At 36.8% G+C, this 21,639-nt stretch overlaps 1 protein-coding gene and 1 long non-coding RNA gene across 17 annotated transcripts in view; both read left to right on the forward strand.

Moving 5' to 3' along the window:
• KYAT3 (kynurenine aminotransferase 3) overlaps positions 1-21,342 on the forward strand; it is a 53,478-nt gene extending 32,136 nt beyond the window's left edge. For 13 of the 16 annotated variants that reach the window (XM_082477744.1, XM_082477743.1, XM_082477737.1 and 10 more), the window contains 6 exons: positions 2,994-3,070; positions 4,382-4,471; positions 8,480-8,666; positions 13,282-13,358; positions 13,782-13,868; positions 20,972-21,342. In XM_082477744.1, the coding sequence (XP_082333870.1) occupies positions 2,994-3,070; positions 4,382-4,471; positions 8,480-8,666; positions 13,282-13,358; positions 13,782-13,868; positions 20,972-21,034 (581 nt within the window). In that variant the 3' untranslated portion in view covers positions 21,035-21,342. Of the gene's footprint in view, positions 1-2,993; positions 3,071-4,381; positions 4,472-8,479; positions 8,667-13,055; positions 13,238-13,281; positions 13,359-13,781; positions 13,869-20,971 lie in introns of those variants that run through there. The other 3 variants (XR_014268129.1, XM_082477740.1, XM_082477739.1) reach the window with 3 other exon arrangements.
• LOC309636627 lies at positions 8,679-11,605 on the forward strand. Its single transcript, XR_014250108.1, has 2 exons — positions 8,679-9,048; positions 9,089-11,605. It is a non-coding gene; the product is annotated as an uncharacterized lncRNA (long non-coding RNA).
• Positions 21,343-21,639: the final 297 nt, after the last annotated feature.

A 21,639-nucleotide genomic window follows, 5' to 3' on the forward strand; every position in this document is an offset into this window, starting at 1 on the left:
CTGGTGTAGTTTTCACTCTTCATCATGTCTCTCATTTTATCTGACTTCTAATGAAACCTAAGTCACCTGTGAATAACTGTTATAGCTGCTGTGGCTGATTTAAGGATCATGGGTCATAAATGAGAAGTACAAAGACCAGCTGCCTTTCAGGTATAACTGCAAACTAAACTTACCAATACTGGAACTGGATATGTTTTTTTAAAATCATCAGACCTGCAAAGATTTTTTTATTTCTTTAGGTTACTGTATTCACATGCAGTGCTGTGGTCATCTGCTCTGCCTATCTGTTTACATTAACTTCTGTAGCTCCCCAAATCTCTGAGATGGAGAGGACATGGACCTTCAGATGTTTTAAATTACTTAGGGCCCTTTTTATTGAAATAGTAGAACTTGTTCTTACTGAATCAGATTCTTGACTCAAATGATTTCTCCAGGTTTCAGTAAAATGACATTACAGTCGACAAATGAAACCTCTCTTCTGGAAGAGATTATACTAATACACTGATATTTATGTACTAATCCATTGATATTTGGAAAATTAGTATAAAATTCCTTGTAAATTATTTAGCTGATCAGCTGACTCCTTGAAAAAAAGACATCCACTTTTATATGGCCAAAACAGCCATCAAGAAATTACTTAGCTCTCCTTTTAAATTTATGCTATAGTTAGATTTGATATTTTGTGAATGAAACCTACATTTGATGTGTGCATAGTTTTTATTTCCTTCATGTATAACTTATTTTTAAAACATATTAGTATTATATTAGTTTGGGTAATTTTTATTTTCAAAGAATTTATTTCTAAATATTGTTTTTACTAATAGGCCTTCCTGATTTTGGATATATATTATTACTTTAAAGGAAGTGATAATCTGCATTATACATAGTTTGGATTTTTCTGTGATCAAATAGGAAAGTGGGACATCTGTCGTGTCCTTTGGAATATTTTAGAAGACTAGAAATGTCTCAAAACTTGAAAGGATATGGTTATTTACATCAAATGTTAGAATATTCCTTCTTCGAATGGACCCTCTAAATATTTTCTTCATTTATCTTTTTGGGTTTTCTTATACTTCACAGAGAATACAGTGGTAACTTTTCTGATTTATTTGGTTTTCCTGCCTTTACAAATGTTGACAGGTATTTCATGATAGGCTAAAATTGAATATGCATCTATTTTGGAACTTTCTTTAGCTATCTTACATTTTAGTAGGCACTTTACTTGCTTATGAGAAGATTACTTCAAGAAGACAGTAACTTAGCCCCGCAGAAATGGGTATTTATTTTCCCTCTGTGCATACCAACACTCTTAGAACAATATAAGAGCATCTATTGTACCTCTAAAAAAACAGGTGAAAAACTTGTGGAATTGCACGTGAAGAATTTCACAACTAAATTACTTGAGGAATCCAAAAAGCAGTTTTGTAGGTAGCAGTCTCAGAAGATTAACAGAGGAATAGTTTACCAGTGTCCAACAGAATTCACCAACTCTTGTATTTTATACCTCCATGACTTTGATACCTGCATGTCCTTTGCCCAAAACACCTTTTTTCCCCTTCTCTACCCAGTAAAGCCCTATGTGGTCATCCAAGTCTCACCCTCAAGCATTACTGACTGCAGAGAACTACCCCTAACACCGTCTCCTATCCTTGCAGAATATTCCATGCCTGTTGCTATTATAGCACTTATCACACTGTAATACAATTGTTCTTCTTGTCTCCTACACCCACTAGACATTAAACTCCTTGAAGATAGGAACTGCATCTTTCTTGTCATTGTTTCCTCTAGACCTAGCTTAGTCCCTGGCACCTGATCATTGCTAATAAATGTTTGATGAGTGTATGAATAAGTGAATGAATGATTTTACTAAAGGTATCAATCAACTTGAAAACTTTTATATAGTCATTTGCCATTTTCATGAAATCTGTATTCGTGAATTCATCTACTCACTAAAATACATTTGTAACCCCCAAATCACTAGAGTGCTTCATTCGCAGACATGTGTATAGGGGTGAAAAATTTGAGTTGCCTGACATGCATGTTTCCAGTTAAGGTCAACAAGGCAACACTCTGCCTTCTTATTACAGCTTGTTCTATAAGCAAGTGTTCTTTTCACAGTCATTTTGCTATTTTAAATGGCCCCCAAACATAGTGCTGAAGTGCTGTCTAATGCTGCTAAGAGCAGGAAAGCTGTGTTGTGCATTACAGAGAAAATACATGTGTTAGATAAGCTCCATTCAGGCAGAAGTTCTAAAATTATTGGCCATGGGAATATTAGTGGTTGATACCTAATAGGTATAGGGCTTCTTTTGGGGTGAAAAAAAAATGTTCTAAAATTGATTGTAGTAATTGTTGCTCAACTTTGTGGATATGGTACACTTAAATGAGTGAACTATATGTCATGGGATTTATATCTCAGTAAGTTATTTATAAAACACATACACACACTCATGCACATGCATGCAGATTGTTGGCCCTTCCCCAGAGTTTCTGAGGATCCAAGAATTTGCCTTTCTTACAAGTTCCCCAGTGATACTGCTGTTGCTGTGTGGGGACCGTATTTTAAGAACCATTGCCCTAGGAATCCTGTAGAAATAGACTCAGAAAATGGGCAGAGTAGAGGTGAGCTAAACACTAGCCAGAACCACAAGCAAAACTGTGCCACAGAATGATTATGCTGGGCACGCAGCTACTACTAACACTGAGCACTGAGCGCTGTTGCTCCTGTGACCACAGCACTGAACCGGCATGGAGCGCTGCCTGCTGGCACCTCTGCCATTCCTGCCCTGGGAGATAATTTTGCCACTTAAATGTTTTCAAGCATGGTAACATTTTCAACTGTGTTTGGGTTAAAGTTAAATTATCTCTAAAAAACCTATTGAAATAACTATACTGACTATATTATAAGGCATTTATGTTTTTAGATTATACTGAGTGTAGACTGGTTATAAAGCAATTATCTAACCTTTTTTTTTTTTCTTTTTTCTGTTCAGCCACTTTTCCAGGTATGTGGGAGAGAACAATAACGATAGGAAGTGCTGGAAAGACTTTCAGTGTAACTGGCTGGAAGGTAAGATGAAGAAGAATTTAACTGTTTGAAAACAGGCCTGTATTTTACTTCTTGTAGAATTTTTTGTGTTTTAAATGCATAGATATTCAGTTTACACAGGGTTTTATACTTACTGATCTGCTTATTTACTCATTCAGTTTTCATATTGGCCTTTATCCTTTTTGAGACTTAATCGTTCCTTTAAAAGTAAGAAAAATTAGGTAATTTTTTAATTTTATAAGTAACCAACTAATGGTACTCTTTTCTTTGCAAAGAATGTTCAGATTACTGTATATTAATATTAAAGGAGAAAAAATAATAGCTAACGTTTTGGCAATAACTATGTGTCAGGTTCTAAGAGCTTTCCACATACTGATTCCTTTCATTCTCATAACCACATTATGAGGTGGGTATAATTTATTATTCCCATTTACAGACAATAAAACTAAAGTACAGAGAAGCTAAGTAACTTGCCTAAGGTTACCTTGCTAATGAATTTGAATTCCAGCCAGGGCAGGAAGTCTAGGTTCAGAATCCACTCACTTAACCACTGCACTATGTAGTACAGTCACAACTGATCCAATTGAAACTTGGTTATCTTCCAACTTCACCTCTTCTAAACTTGGCTTAGAAGCAGAGAGTATCAAAAATGAGGGCTGGAGAACCAAATTATGGAAGACTCCCTTACAGCCCTCATTCAGAGTTACTTTTACCTATATTGAATTCAAACAAGCTTTTTACTGGTTATTAGACCTCCAGAATATCAGAAGTAGCAAATCAAAGAGGGGGGAAGATAATAATGATTGCAGGCACTGTTTACCTTCTGAAGGCAGAATTTAGTGACTCCAGTTGGAAACTATTCCATAAAAAGATCAGGGTTGAAATGTTTCTAACTACTAAGACTACACTACTTTCATAGTGTGAGCATTTTAGAAATGCATATATTTAATAATTACATTAAGCTTAGCTACTCTATCAGATTTGGTACTTACAATTAGATTCTTTTTTTTTTTTTAATAAATTTATTTATTTACTTTTGGCTACTTTGGGTCTTTGTTGCTGTGCGCGGGCTTTCTGTGGTTGCGGCGAGCAGTGTCTACTCTTTGTTGCCGTGTGGGGGCTTCTCATTGCGGTGGCTTCTCTTTGTTGCGGAACACGGGCTCTAGGTGCATGGGCTTCAGTAGTTGTGGCATTTAGTTGCTCCACAGCATGTGGGATCATCCCAGACCAGGGCTCGAATCCGTGTGCCCTGCATTGGCAGGCGGATTCTTAACCACTGCGCCACCAGGGAAATCCCTAGATTCATTTTTTAAATCTACTTTTCTTTTCCAGCTTGGCTGGTCCATTGGTCCTAAACATTTGATAAAACATTTACAGACAGTTCAACAAAACACCGTTTATACTTGTGCGACTCCTTTACAGGTAGGCGTTATGGTAATTTGGGGCTGATGCATGGTCTTTGGGTGGAGGTGTTATTTTTATGTTGTGTACTTGAATTGGCTTCGTTCTTCCCTTCATGTCCTTTTTGAGCAGGGCTTCTAGTATACTTTGGAAATTTAGGAGCAAACACAAACTCATTGCTATCAAGAATAGTTTTGTTTTTAATACATGAAGTTTTAACTTTAAACACTCATACATTGCTGGTGGGATTACAAAGTACTGCAAACTCTCTGGAGGACAGTGACAGCCCCAAGCAAAATTAGAGATATATGTACTCTGTGAAGCAGCAATGTGTCCTCTGGGAATTTACCTTATAGCTATTATCTGCACACTTAAGAAGCTTTATGTATATGACCATTCATTGTGGAAGATAGGGGATGGTCCATCTATAGACAATTGGTTAAATAAACTATGTCTAAACGTTTAAATATTATATGACTGTATTAGTTTCTTATTTCTTGGTGCCAAAAATTACCACAAAATTAGTGGCTTAAAACAACACAAATTTTTTATCTTACAGTTCTGGAGGTCCGAAGTCCAAAAGGATCTTATGGGGCTAAAAGCAAGGTGTTGGCCTTGCTGTGTTCCCTCTAGCGGCTCTAAGGGAGAATCTGCTCCTTGTCTTTTGCAGCTTCTTGGGGCTGCTCACATTCCTTGGCTTGTGGTTACATCACTGCAACCTCTGCCTCTGTCAATACATGTCCCCCTGTGACACTAACTCTCTTGCCACCTTCTTTCCCTTATAAGGATCCTTGTGATTACATTAGGCCCACAGATAATCCAAGATAACCTCTCCATCTCAATATCTTAACTTAAATCACATTTGCAAAGTTAATTTTACCATGCAAGGTGAAATATTTACAGGTTCTGGATTTTAAGACATGGACATCTTTGGGGACCATTACTCTATCACCATGGCTGTTTAAAAGTGAAAAGAAAAGAAAGGAAAGGGAAAGAAAGAAAGAAAAAAAAAAAAGAATGAGGAAGCTCTATAATTACTGACATGGAAAGATTTCCAGGATATATTATAAAGTAAAAAAAGCAAGATACAGAGCAGTATATATTTATGCTGTATTCTATATAAGAAAGGGGGGAAACGATTTGCTTATATTTTCTTAAAGGCTCTCTGGAATAATCCGTAAGAAACTAGTAAATGTGGCTATTTGTAGGGGTAAGGGGGGAATAGATGAAATTAGTAGATAGGGTCAGGGGTGGGTTGCAAGACTTTTTATATTTTCTATTTTTTTAATACCTGTAAAACAGGGATCTGTGTACTATTACTTTGTGGATAATCAGAACACTGAGAAAAAATTTATTTTTTTGGAAGGCAGTTAAAAGGCCAAAACAGTAAAATATGTTGGCTACAATAAACTTTTTTGCCTCCTGTCAAAAATACCTACTGAAGGAGAAAAAGAATCCTAATTTAAAATTCTTTTTCCAGTGACTCTCTAAAGTGATATGATGATAAAGGCTAGTCGGACATTAGTTTTATTATATTTTAAACTCATTTCATCCTCTCAAAATAGATCCATTCACCTATTCAGTAAATATTTACTGAGCATTGGAGATACAGCAGTCAAAAATTCCTGCCCTTCTGGAGCTTATAGCCTTGTGGGGGAGTGCAGATCAAAAACAAGTAAATGTCCTAATAACATAATATGTCGGGTGTTGATAGAAGCAATGGAGAAAAATAAAATACAGATGAGGAAGAATATAAAGTGCTAATGGGGAAAATACACAATGTTAAAAGGAGTAGTCTTTGAAAGCCTCACTGAGAAGGTGGCATTTGAGCTGAGAACTGAAGGAGGTTAAGCAGTCACGTGGTTAACTAGAGAAGAGCCTTCCAGACTGAGAAAACCAGTACAAGGCCCTAGGGCAGGCAGTTTCTACCAGTGAAAAGCACAAAGGCTGGGACGGGATGATCAAGGGAGAAGAATAGGAGGGAATAAATCAGAGAGGTAGCTGGGAGCCAGATCGAGTAGGAATATGTTTGTCACTGTAAAGCCTGGGTGAGATAGGAAGCCACTGGAGAGTTTTGAGCACAGGAGTGACATGATCTAACTTGTGTTATCAAAGGGACTCTAGCCGCTTTGTTGAGTTAGCAGACTATTGAAATGATCCAGGAGAGAGACAGCAATGGACTGAACCCATACGGAGATGGTAGGAGTGGTAGGTAGTGATTGGGTTCTGCATATATTTTGAAGGTAGAGCTGACAGTATTGGCCAGTGGATCACATGTGGGGTGTGAGACAAAGAGAGGAGTCCGGTATAATTTTATGGTGAGGACAGATATTTATGTCTCCTGGGCTTTGAATTTTCTAGGCAATATCTTTTACTATAGCGAATGATAAGTTACTGAGGAAAAGAAAGATTCATCTAAGAACCTAGAACATGTTTTTCTGAACCATCTTATTCTCCATTTCAGCTAAGTGCCTGTTTCTTTCCCATGCCCTCAGACGACCATGTTTGGAAACTGGAACCATAGATTCCAATGGTGAACCACAGATTCTGAGGCTGAAGCAACTGATCCTTATTTATCCAAGATTTTTTTTTTAGTTCTGGGGAGTTATTATTATTGCTGTTTTCCTGCTGAATGTTTTTGGCATGCAGTCTTCTCTGTTATTTTGCCCTTCTCCATCTCAGTGTCTTCTCTTGCCATGCTATCTCTCTTGCTACCCTTCAACCACACCAGACTTCTCAGTTCTTCCAGCAGAACAAGTTATATCCCGACCTTTTCATCTCTTTGTTTTCTTTCTCATTCCTCTCACATGTACCTGCCAATACACACTAATTGGAATCTCCATAAAGGCAAGGACCATGTTTATCTTGTTTATCATTATATCCCCAGTATTTATCACAATGCCAGGTTTAACATAGGTACTCAATATATATTGACTGAGTGAATGAATTTATCCTTTAGTTCTTGCTGTCTCTTGGTTCTGATCAATTTCCTTAAAATTTGGCAATTTTGTTCTGCCCCTCTGTCTTTTAACTGTCCCGGGTTCTTGATTATTTGTTTGGATCTCCTTGTTTGCTCTGAGAACCGGTATTTCTAAGTTCACCTACCAAATTTCTGCCCTCCTGCTTGTACACATCCTTGTTTTCTGATTTGGACTGATTTGGACTTCTTTATCTGTTCTGATTTGGACTGGGACTTCTTTATCTGTTCCTGACCTGTTGCCTTCTAAGATACCTGCCTGATCTAAACAACACAGGCTTTTTTGTTTGGCCCTTTCTCTTCTGACTTTCCTGAAGAATGGTAGAGAAGTAACTCCACATACCCCCAGAAACTCATTTCTAACCCCTGTGGGACTTAGACCTCCTTCCTGGGATGTGAATGATTAGAGCAGGGATATGCACACTTATGAGGAATGACACAGTGGATCAGCTTTCATTTATGCTACCTCGTCCTGCAAGGTAATGGGAAAATGCTGGCTGGTTCATCATTTCTCTGGTCATCTTTCAGACTTAGATCTAGCAAGTAACTCTAAAGCTAACCTCAATAGAAAACAACGATGTCTTTTCATTGCCAAGTAAGCCATCTTTATATACTACAGTCAGCCCTCCCTATCCATGGGTTCTATATCCATGGATTCAACCAAAGATTGTGGATCCACAGTTGGTTGAAATTCACAGATGCAGAACCCAGGGATACAGAGAGCTAAGTGTATTATGGATACTTGAGCATCCATGGATTTTGGTATCTGCAGGAATCCTGGAACAAATCCCCCGTGAATACCAAGGGACAACTGTACCTCTATTTCAGTTTGGATATTCATGGTTCATTCTCAGCTCTTCACATTAGATTTAATCATTTCCATGTAACTGATTCCTCCATTAATCTGTAGAAATTCACATAGGTTCACAGGAATTCAACTGTAATTCCCTGAATGACTTTTTGCCAACAATCTTTATTTATTATACCAATAAACTCTGCAGTAAATAACATTACCATATTTCCTTTCCACATTTTTCAATCTTAATATACAGGAAGCTTTGGCTCAAGCTCTTTGGATTGACATCAAGCGCATGGATGACCCAGAATGCTACTTTAATTCTTTGCCAAAAGAGTTAGAAGTAAAAAGAAATCGGATGGTGCATTTACTTGAAAGTGTTGGCCTAAAACCCATAGTTCCTGATGGGGGATACTTCATCATTGCTGATGTGTCTTTGCTAGGTTTGTAAAGGTTTTTATTATTTCAAACACGCAGAAACTTAAGAGTGAAATTATATCAGAATTATGAAGAAAAGATTGGTGTCAAAACCATATCAGCATTTCATTTATGGAAAAATGGATTTCCACAGTGTCAGTCATCTACAATCATCTTGGTGATTAGGTTCTTAACTTTAAATATGACTGTTGTTACATGGTTTGGAGTCATTTGTTCTAGATATTCTATTAAGCATAGAATTTGCTGTCATCTTGTTCTGGTATGTAATTTAAAACACAGGTACATGAAATAATATATGTTCCTTGTGTTCCTTTTAGTATAATTTTAGTTTCCTTTTTACTTAAAAAAATATGATTTCTAGAATATTGATGCTATTGAGGAATACCTGTCATTTTAGAGTTTGCTGAAATGAAGTTACGAAGGAAAGTAATATTTAGAGTATGCTGAAATGAAGTTACGAAGGAAAGTAATATTTATTGAAGGTCTACTGCATGCCAAGCACTTTCAGACACTCTTTTGAAAAAAAGCATTGTTTGCTCCATTTTTAAGGACATGAAGATTTAGAAAATATTAAATAACTTGCCTGAAGTCACACAGCTAGATTCCAAATAGTTCTGTCTCCAAAAAGCAATGGCCTTTATATTACCTGAAGCTGTTATATGTAATTCTGACATGCCACACAAATCTAAAGTTAGAAGCATGATAATGTTTTATGTCTAACATCTTTCTTCCCGAAAACTGTAGTGTTAGTCATAGTAAATTTAAGAGCATAATTTATTTTGACAGAAATGATAGAAATTACAGCCATTCTGAACAGTTTTAAATGTTTTAAGGTTTTATTACAATGAAGTGATATGCCACCAAACTTGAAAAGTCTTTTAAATATACCAAATTTTATAAATTTTATAAAGCTAGAAACTTTCAATTTTATAACAAAACAGTGATTGTTATTTCCTCATTTGTCGTGAGAGAAGCAGAGGCCATGGTGACCAGAGGTTCTTGTTCTGCTGTTGCCGGAGAGCTGTATTTGTCAGGCTCCCAAGCTCCATTCTTATATAAAACCCTTTATAATGTTCTATATTCTAAGATTTGGAAATCACCTTTCCTGTACTGGGCCTAAATGTGCAGCTCATTTCATGCAGTGATAAAAAGAAATAGCACAGTTTTCATCTGTTTAGGAGAAAATTATTTTATCTGCTTCCAACAAGAATTTGAGTTAATTCATATTTAAAGTCTTCCATGCAATAATATGTAAGTAGAAATATTCATATATCAATGTAACATGGAGTGGGGGAAGCAAATAGTTTAGTCACCTAGGTTCATATGGTAGTTGACCCTAGAATAATGCAGGGTTAGTGGTGCCAACTCTCTGTACAGTTGAAAATCCGTGTATAACTTACAGTTGGCCCTCCGTATCTGAGGTCCCTCTGTACATGCAGTCCCTCCTTATCCAAGGTTCTACATAAGTGGATTTAACCAACTCTGGATTGTATAGTACCATGATATTTACTATTGAAAAAAAAATCTGTGTATAAGTGGATTTATGCAGTTCAAACCTGTGTTGTTCAAGGGTCAGCTGTATTGTAATTAGCATTAACTTGAGTCCAAACTTCATGGCAGCAAAGGCAAATAGAAAAATGGAATTAGTTACATAATTCTTGGATAAAAGTAAACTTAACAGCTTTTTAGATAAGAATAAGTCTCTTCTAGAACCAAACTAAAAGGCACTTATCACATTTTGACATTAAACATCAAAAGGACAGTAATGCAACTTTTGCTTGCATTAAGCCCTTAAACAGTTTCTCATTCTATCCTCAGTTGATCCAGCCTGCATGTAATATTGGTTTACGTCCTAGATCTTGGACTAGTATGGTTGTAATAGGAGCAGAAAGGATTTGGGCTAGAAAACCTTTAATGATGATGGGGAAAAAAGATGTGTGTTATTTATGGTCCTCCTTCACCTGTGTGAGAAAAATGTTAGTATCTATAAGACCCTTCTACATATGAAGACAAGTTCATTTTATTTTACTCCTTCATCTTCTCAGATTGATTTGAGTGTAGAAATTCTTCCATATACTAGAGGTTGGTCCCACAATTTGCTAAAGACAGAAGCAAGAAACAACGCTTTCACTTGATGGTAGCTTAAAAATAAAAATGAGCCATAAAATTCATGGACATAGTAATTCTCTTTAAAACTCATAGCAATGGCTAACTGGTTAATATTTTTTGAGCATTTATGATCTAGTAGGTATTATGCTAAGAGCTTTACAAATATCACAATTCTCACAAAAGCCCTATGAGATTGGTGCTATTATATCCCCATTGATAGTTGAGAAAGATGAGATAGAAAATCAAGAAATTTACTGAAGTTAATCAACTGATAAGTAGCAGAGCTAGGCTCTGAATCCAGAGATGCATATCCTAACCAGTGAACTTATCTTTTTTCTGCTATACTAAGCAACTTTCCTGACCAATGAGCATCATCCTAGAACTAAAAAGGGAAACATTTGATTAGAAGACAAGATTACAAATAAGAAGATTATTACAGTTGTTCTAGTGAGATAAGTTCCAAAATTAGGGAGGAGATAGTAGGAATGCAACAACCAATTTTGATTCTCATAGGTTACTTAAATAAGCTAGTGCTATTATAATATGGTTCAAACTCCTACCTTCAATAAAGAAATATTTTGTTTAGTTTTTTTGAGAGTCTCTGACTCAAGCATTCAAAAGAAGTAGATTCCAACTTTCTCCTAACTATAAAGTCTTTAGAATTGTATTTATTCCCTTATTTTTCTTTGAGCACCATGGCAATAAATTTCTCTTTTCTAAGCGTTACAAGAATAAATGAGTAGTTGAGTGAAGTAAGTCAGACAGAGAAAGACAAATATATGATATCGCTCATATGTGGAATCTAAAGAATGGTACAAATGAACTTATTTACAAACAGAAATAGAGTCACAGATGTAGAAAACAAACTTACGGTTACCAAGGGGGAAAGCAGGCGTGGAGGGGGCGGTTAAGTTGGAAGAATTGGGATTGACATATACACACTACTATATATAAAATAGATAACTAATAAGGACCTGTTGTATAGCACAGGCAACTCTTCTCAATATTCTGTAATGACCTATATGGGAAAAGAACCTAAAAAAGAGTGGATATATGTATACATATAACTGATTCACTTTGCTATACAGCAGAAAGTAATACAACGTTGTAAATCAACTATACCCCAATAAAAATTAAAAAAAAAAAGAATAAATAAGTAGTATAGCCTGTGTCAATTACAGTTAGTCAGTACCCTCCTGTTCTTTCTTCTACTGCTGTAATTACTCCTTTCTCCAGGTTACCTTTGAGTATGCTACTATTGTGTACTTCTCACTTGGAGTTTTCACATAATTTACAGTTAGACTCTATTTTAAGTTGTCATTTTGTTAGAGCCAAATCTGAATTAAACACACATACATACATATGACTTGAAATAGTAATTTAACTTCTTCATTTGTAAAATGAGGATTGTTGCTTCTCTCAGAATTGTAGGACAAATAAATGAGAGAATCATGTAACATGCTTAACAAATAGTAATAAATGGTAGAGTATTATTAGCATTATTATATGGAAATTTTACATTCTTAAAGCACAGGAGAAAATTGAAATACAATCATTAAGGAAAACCGTATTAAGTCATTTAAAAAAAATACAGGTGAAACTTTCTTCAGTGTCAAAGTTTTTACACTGTTAATTTGAAGGGACCCAGTAGTATTTAGTGAATAAAAGAAAAAAGGTAAAGGTAACTGCCTCAATTTATTTTGAGCAATAAATTGTAAAATTTCATTTATTACAGTAACCATCAATGTTTGTTGCTTTGGGGCATTCAAAAAGATCTTGAGTACAAGTCAATAAAATCGAAACAATATGAAATGTAGATTGCTGAATCTGAATGCCAGAGAAATATCTTGCCTAGACCTTAAAGCAAGATTGGAACAAGAGATAAGTATAAGAATACATATTTGAAGTTTTTCACCAAATTTAAAAAAAAAATTTTTTTAAGCATAATGTTTGGAAGAGGAAACAATAAAGATATCACTTGGGAGAACTACATAGACATTTTCCCTTCATAAATAATGAATAATATTAACTTATTCATTCTACAAATATGCTTTTCATTACTTATATACTAGACTCTGACCTAGGAGATGGGGATAGTGATAGATTGCAATACCCCTGTGGAGCTTACAATCTAATAATGAATTACCATTTGGAGACATAATTATTACAGATGAGTACTCTAAATTTAGGTGTTATTTCCTGAATAATGATCATAGAGACTTATATTATTTTTAAACAGAAAACAACACTCCTCTTTGTCCTTCCCCTTTCCTACTCTCTTCCAGTGCTAAAAGCTGTATACACAAGCATGATCAATCAGATGTATATGTGAGTACTGCCTTAGAGTATCAGTAAAGCTTCTCTGTGAATTCCTTACTTCCCACCACACCATGCAGTATGAATCCAGCATGAGAACATTTTGAGAGAAAATTTTGAATCTTGATAGACAAATGAAATACACGTTGCCTCAGATGTAATACATAGGCCATCCAATTTTTATTGTTGTTTTAGATACAGACCTTTCTGATATGAAGAACAGCAACGAACCTTATGACTATAAATTTGTAAAATGGATGACTAAAAATAAGGTAATGTTTATTGGCCTTTGCAATATTGTGCTGCATGTTATAATTTATGAAGGAAACCTGCTGACATGCTTTGAAAAATGTTAACTGTAGTTTTGTTACATGATATTCTACTCATAGCTATTTGGAAGATTTTATTTTATTTTATTTTATTTTATTTTATTTTTGGCTGCGCTGTATGGCTTACGGGATCTTAGTTCCCTTACTAGGGATTGAACCCGGGCTCTCGGCAGTGAAAGTGTGGAGTCCTAACCACTGGACCACTAGGGAATTCCCTGGAGGATTTTTAAAACATCTTTCTTTTGGAAATTATTGTGAATATTTAGAAGTATCTATTTGTTTTTAATGTTTATGCTCAAAAATTGATATTTAAAGTGTAAGTAGTTTTCCTGTTTTTCCTATTTTATATTCCTATTTGTTTTTCAGAAATTGTCAGCCATCCCAGTTTCAGCATTCTGTAATGCAGAGACCAAATTACAGTTTGAGAAATTTGTGCGATTTTGCTTCATTAAAGTAAGTTCCCTGTTCTACTCAAAAACACATTTATAATGTCCTTCCTTCTGATTTATAAAACACCATTTTTTTCTGTTGCTAGACATGATGTGCTCATATGCAGTTTTTAATTTTTGGCTTGCTGCCATAAAATTAACTACCAGAACAAAACTCAGCACTTTTTGAAGTTGAGCTTACTGGATTACAATGTAATCAGACTCCTTACCTGTAACATTACAATGTCCAGCGTGCAACCAAACATTAATACACATGTGAAGACACAAGAAAATGTGACCCTTAATGAAAAAACATGTGACTTCTATGCAGTCAATAGAAATAGATCTTAAGGTGATCCAGATGTAGGAATTAGCAGACAAGGACTTTAAAGCAGATATTATAAATGTGTTCAAGAAATTAAAGGAAAATATGGTCATAATGAGTGACTAGATTAATTTTAAATTCTTAAAAAAGAACCAAATGGAACTTTAAGAATTTTAAAAAGTAATATCTGATACGAAAAATATATGGGGCTTAACACAGAGGATTGAGGTTGTGAAAAAAAAAAATGGGTCCACCTGAATACAGATCCACAGAAATCATCCAATCTGAAAAAAGAGGGAAAAATTATTTTTGAAAAATAAGCAGAGTCTCAGATCTATGAGTCAGTGTCAAGTAATAATATACATGTAACTGGAGTATCAAAAAAAAAGAGAGAGAATGTGGCAAAAAAAATATTTTAAGAAATAATGGCCAAAATTTCCCCATATTTGGTGAAAAGCCACTTAGAGATCTAAAAATTCAGTGAACCACACAGGATACAAATAAAAATCACATCTTGACACATCATAATCAAACTGTTGAAAACCAAAGATAATGGTAAGATCTTGAAAGCAGCCAGAGAAAAACTACACCTCACATGCATGGGAGCAAAGGTACGAATGTTAATTTACTTCTTACCAGAAACAGCGGAGACCAGATTACAATGAAATGACACCTTTAAAATGCTGAAATAAAAATTATGTCAGCCTAGAATTCTATATCCAGGAAAATATCCTTTAAAACTGAAAACAGTATACATCCCTGGTAAATGAAAGCTAAGAGAATTCAGTACCATCAGATCTGTGCTAAAAATAATCTGAATGTATTATTGCTATTTTTAACAATTTAGTGATAAGATGTTATCACTACTGAAAACAGTCTTATGAAGATTAAGGCACTCTTTATACCTGCACACTCATGTATAAGTATAGACAGAATGATGTAAACACTGTTTTCAACTTTTAGAGCCATCCTATAGACAAACTATAGGAGACTTATCCAGAATAGAATATAAATCTTACCAACATAACAATGTCAACATTTAATTGTCTGAAATGTAGAAGAAAGAGTAAGGCCATTAACACTCGCATCTTATAGTGGATCTAGAAACAGAGGTATATTATTTGAAGTTATAAACAGAACTAACAGAAGAAAAAAGTAGCATAAGACTTCCAGTTTTAGAATGGTAAACACGGCCCTTCCCCATTCTCTTCTTGGAAATTATTAAAGAAACAACTAGGAGAATGGAAAACAAATTCACAAATCCCCCAGGAAGTGAGAAGGAGTTGCCAAATCAGTGAAGGTAATGGTAGAGGGAAGACACGAAGAAAGGCTTCTGCTTCTACATCTTCAAATTATAGACAGAGCTAACAGGTAGCCTACTCATTATCCAGAACAGCAGGAACAGTAAGTGCACTGGTAGTGGGAACTTCTCCAGAGCCATTTGGCCCCATGGAAGAGGCAGAGTAGAAACATACAGTCATGTCATCTAGCACCTGTGCAAACCAGGTGGAAAGAAAGGGCTGTATAGATTTGCTCTTCACCTCTGTCATTTTTGCTAAAGCTGCGTTGAGGCAGTGTGGATACATTAAATTGGAGGGAGCCAATTAAATTAGTTGGAAAGAAATAAAGTCTAAAAGAACTCCCTCTCTCTGAACTCTACATTAATCATATTTAACCTTGTGAGCCAGAGATAATTTCTACTCCCTTCTAGTGGTTCCCTGGATCTTCCTTTATACAAACTTGCAAATATGTCTTCAGATCATAGACAGAGCCAGCAGGTAGCTTACTCATTACCCAGAGCAATAGGAGCCAGCCGTACGTAGGTGTGCTGGCAGTGGGAGCTTACAAAGAGAATTCAATCAAAGATGAGTAATTAAAAGGAACCAGCTATGAATCTAAAAAGATACAATAAGGGGAAAAGGAGAAAGGTACAGTGAAAAACAAGTATCAGACAGAGAATATTCAACCAAAAAAAGAAAAAACCTGTTTCCATAGAGCAAACCAAAAATGTGATATTTCAAATTCAAAACATGTAAAACGAGTTGCAGCAGAGATTTTTTAAAAGTTCGGGGAAGATAGAGTAAGATAATGTAAGAAGATGAAATGGCAGCTGTCAGAGCTCAGGTAAGAAATTGAAGGGAAAAAATAAAGCTATTGGTAGTTGTAGTGACATTGGAAACAGCGCAGAGAAGACTAAATACTTCTGTAAGCACACTGAGGCTTGAGAAGAGTGAGCAAAAAGAAGTAGAAAGGAACAAAGAATTTTTATTTTTGGCAGCACCGTGTGGCTTGTGGGATCTTAATTTCCCAACCAGGGATTGAATCCAGGCCACGGCAGTGAAAGCGCAGAGTCTTAACCACTGGACCACCAGGGAACTCCCAGGAACAAAGAATTTTAAAATGTTAGAAAAATTAGACGTGGAAGACAAATGAAATACCTAGAGTTCCTGGAGGGAGTGGTGCGGGGAGGCAGACCAGTGGAACTGGGAAAGAATTGTATAGCTTTATTTTGAGAATGCTTTCCACTGAAAACAAACAAATAAATCTAAAAATGGGAAGGGAATGGCTTGTCTCAGGGAATTGTCACAGAATAACACTGAGATATGCCTTGTTTTAATCTATTGGACTTTATAAGTGATCCTTTGGCATCTAGACAAGATGATCAAGGCCTCCGTGGAGACAGGAGAGGAGGATCAGTGTGGACCCACCTCCTTTGCATCAGCATTCAATATTGGAAGATAGCGGAGCAACACCGAGAAGTCCCTAGGGAAAGCTGACACACCTCATCCAACCTCTTGGAAAAGCAAAAAATAAAAGGGTGGCAAAACGTGCCAAGAAAGTGGAAATTGAAAGAAAGCAGGTTGGATTTAGGGCAAAACAAGCCAAAAGCAGCAGCACTTTACAATGATTATGGGTAAAGTCCTCAGTAGCTGTCAAATATATGAAAGGATGCTATACCACACTCATAATAAGAGAAAAGAAAAATAAAACTGCAGTGAAATTTTGTTTTATCTGATAATTTGGAAACAACCAAAACAACTGAAAAGTTTCATAAGATACTCTCATGCATTGATTGAGAGTACGAGTATAATGTGTAAAATCTCTGCAGTGGTTAGTATGAAAATGTATCATCCAAATATAAATGCACATGTCTTCTGACCCAGCAGTTCTGCTTGTAGGATTTTTTCCTGTGGATTTACTTGTACATTGAACGTCTTGTGTTCTAGGATTTTCAGTGAAACACTGTTTATAATATCAAAGGATTATAAACAAAATATTCACTAGTGAAGGCTGCTTGAATAAATTATGGTACATTCACATCCATAAAAGTGTGAAGCAGCTCCATGGAGTGATAGAGCATAAGGTAAAAGCAAGGAGCAGACCAGTTTGTGAGGAACACTATCATCTATATAAAAAGAAAAAGGGAGGGAGGGAGATGGAAGCTTTTAAGTGCCTAGACTGTCCCTGGAAGGAGACGTAATAAAATCCCAGTGTTGCCTCTGGCGAGGAGAACTGAGTGGTTGAGGGAGGTGAGTGGGAGGCTGGGTTACTTTAAAAAAATATTTTGAAATATTCTTAATAAATAAGTTTCAAGAACTGTTTTTCCAAACAATTTTTTATAAGTTCCTAACTGAATTATTGATGCCTCTATCACTCCCAAATACCTTATTATGTATTCCCCATTATACAACATTCTTCTACAGTATAACTATCAAAATCATGAACTTAACATTGCTATATCATTCTATCTAATCTCAGATCCAATTAAAGTTTCACTAATTGCCCCAATAATGTCCTTTTTATAACAAACAAGCAGGTAAATAAATGAATCCAGGCCATAATCGTGTCAGTCAGCCAGTCATCAATCAGTCAATCCAGGCCAGAATTGTGCATTGTATTTAGCTGTCATGTCTCCTTCAAGCTAGAATGGTTCCTCAGTTTTCCTTGACATTCATGACCTTGATACTTCTGAAAATTATTGACCAATTATTTTGAAGAAGGTCCCTCAACATTTGTTTGACATTTACTCGTGAATAGACTCAGATTATACACCTTTGGCAGGAAACCATGGAAGTGATGCTTTATTCACTGTTTTACATCCTATCAGCACATGATTTTAGTTTTTCCTACTGCTGGTAATGTTAAATTTAATTACTTTATTGAGGTGGTGTCTGCCAGGCTTCTCTACTGTAAAGTTTCACTTTTTCCCTTGACAAATAATGAATGTTTTGCGGTGAGGTACTTTGAAACTATGAAAATATTCCATCTCTCATCAAGCAATTTATTTATCCATTCATATATGTAAGGACTCATGGATTCCTGTTTCATTCAGTGGGTTATAATTTATCATTATTATTACTTATTTTGATGCTCAAATTTCCCCAGATTTGGCCATTAGGAGCCCCTTTAAGTTGGCCTCTGTTTCCTTTGACATGTCCCCATCATTTTTTGAGCATTTCCTTACTTTCTGGCATAGCAAGATGCACCAGGTTCATTTTGTCATTATCTAGCCCAACTTGGAATCACCTTTTAGTGGAGAATGGTATTAAGAAACCAAGATCTGGGCATTAGGAGTGCTCATTGCTGTTGGGGTATTAGTATTCCCAGGCCCTCCCAGGGGACAGACGTAGGGAATATGTAAATGTATATACATACATTCTATGTATGTCTATTCTACTTATTTCTATGTCTATCTAAATATATTGAAACCACCACAGAGTTTATTCTAGCTTTCTCCCTCTCCATATTTGTCCCTCCCTTCTTTGACAGTAAAACACCTGGCTCATCACGTAACCACTTCTTTAATCAGTACTTCTGTATGTGACCAGTCTCCTGTCAGTGCCATTGCCCCTCCACCCAGCACCCCTGACAGGCAGCTTTTACCCTTCTCAGGCTTTGACACCTCTACCAGGTTGCTGCCCCTGTGCCCTGTATGGCCACCATCCTCACCTCACCTGAGCTTCAACACCCTGTGCTGACCTGCTGCTGTCACTCTCCTGCAGAGATACCCTCCTCTAAGTCTCCTAGGCCACCACTGTCACCCACTGCATAGAAGCCCTCCTCTTCCCTTACGGGCTCTGACACTCCATGCCTGTCTGCGTTGGCAGATACCTGCTTCATCCCCTCCAGGCTCCAAGCTGCCTGGAACCACCCTGCCATACAGATGCCTTGCTTACTTACCCCCCTCGACTCTGACACCCTGTTCCTGGTCAGTGCCACCACTGCCATCACCACCACGTCATGCCACCAACATTGGAAAGTCTCCTCACTCCACTCTGGCTGCAGCACCCTGCACCAGGCTGCCAAGGCTCCCCCTGCCCCCATACATGATCTCCTATTTCACTCAGCCCCACATAATGACTTTTGGACTAAATCACTCTGTAGAGATGGAACAGAAAGGAAAAGGAGAAATAGAGAAAGCGGAAGAGGAAGTTTATCCATCAATTTAATGTTTTACCATATGTAGATATTACCTATTCAAAAAACAAATGAATTTTATCAATACAGTTGACCCTCAAACAGTGTGGGAGTTAGGGGCTTATAACTGTGAAACTTAGATGGGAGGGGGCAGAATAGTGTGAATGAACCAATTTTTCCTCATTCAGAGCAGAGAATGGTGAACATTGTCTGAAGTTGATAAATAAAAAATGAGAAACACATTATTTAGATTTTAGTGGCAACCACTAGAACTAAAACCAGAAATTGCCATAAATTGTTGTGTTGGGGGATGCTGGGAGTAGTAGGAAGGGGTGGGGAGGGAAGAAGCAGATGATTATTTTTCAATGTAAACTCTTCTGTACTCTTGGACTCTTTTCTGTAATTGTGTATTAATTTATTCCTCCATTCTTGCTCCGCCTGGCATCCTCTGTGTGTTGGGAGCTAAGGGAGGGATTTTCTTCTGTTGTCTAGAAGCCTCTTTGAAAGAGGTCTGTGATTTTGTATACTTCCTACCCAGATGGACGAAACAGTGAATATGGACCCCATCAGCACATCCTTCAGACTCTCCTCCTGCATCAGTGTTAATTTACGAGTCTGGGTCTTTGGTGCTGCAGGCCCCTTGGGCTGCCACAGGTGGTTATGAGTGAGGGTGTTCACACTGACGGACATGGTTTTGGCTGGGATCAGGTTAAACTGTTTTCAGTCTGAGCTGTATATACAGTTTGTCAGTCATTTTTTTTTTGGTGATGCTCTTTGGCCCTCTACTGGTTAATTTGTAGATTTCTTTGGTGTCAGGAAAGTAGTAATAAAGTGCCCTGAATTGGCAGCCAGCATCACAAAACAGTATGATGTAGTGATTGCCGTGATGCTTCTCTAGCTCCCCTAACATTGAATTCTTGTGAGGTTCATTCACTTTTCTAGCCTGACGGCAATGGCATATAGCATTATAAATAATTGGTTTGTTTGATTTGCTACGGGGCTCCTTAAAGCGCTTGGGACTTGTGTATTTGGCCACCAAGGTAAGGCATGATGCTGTGGGTGCCATTTCCCAGTCTCTGTGTTCCTGCTGAGACGAAGTGGCTTAACATGGGGCAGAGCTTCCAGTGACGCAACTCAAGGTGTCCCCCACCCCTGCCCCCACCCCATGAATGCTCTTGGGCTCTGTCTTAGCTGCAGAGGCCAAGGACTGGCTGGAGCCCGTCTGGGCCCAGCTCACGTTATCAAGGGTTGAGAAGCACTAGGTTCCCAAATCACTACATGACTGTTACAGATGGACTGATTTTGGTATATTTTTTATATTTAAATCTTTATTTCATCTTGAATTTATTTTGATATGTAATGATGATTATTTCATTAATTTACAGAAAGACAGTACACTGGATGCTGCTGAAGAAATCATCAAGGCATGGAGTAGACAGAAGTTTTGATACATGCAGACTGCATTGTTTCTGTTAAATGACTTAGTATGGAATTATTTAGTACTGCTAGTTGCTGGGTATTGAAAAAAAATTCAGTACAAATGAAATTTAAAGGAATATTTCCATTGTTAATCCCACTCCTGACAATATTCAGGAGATCTGATTTTTTTTTCAGCTGAAATGTATTAAAACACCTTTTAGACCATTTTATGAGTCAGTATAGTGCAGTGGTAAGAACTGTGAGATGCTGGTTGATGCTTAACGTCTCTGTGCTTCAGTTTCCTCATAAAAGGGGAATAAAAATAGCACCTACTTTATATGAAGTTTGTGAGTTGTTGTTTGTGAGGATGAAATGGACTGATGTATGTAAACCCTGGCAAACAATAAGCACTCAACTACTCCTGGCCAGTTTCACTTCTCTGCCATTGCGTGAAAACCCTTAACCAGTTACATCCCCTCAACTCTGTATCTTTGCTTTGTCTCTACCCACCTGTAGTTCTCTCCCCTTCACTTACTAACGGCTTTGAACTTTGCTCATAGTTTTGCCTCTCTGTTGCAAGTACTGCCATCATCTGGGGTGGCTTCAAGGTCCCCATGGATTACCTAGGCTTTTG

Source organism: Balaenoptera physalus (genome assembly GCF_965194825.1).
Source record: "Balaenoptera physalus genome assembly, chromosome: 1".
Lineage (NCBI taxonomy): Eukaryota > Metazoa > Chordata > Mammalia > Artiodactyla > Balaenopteridae > Balaenoptera > Balaenoptera physalus.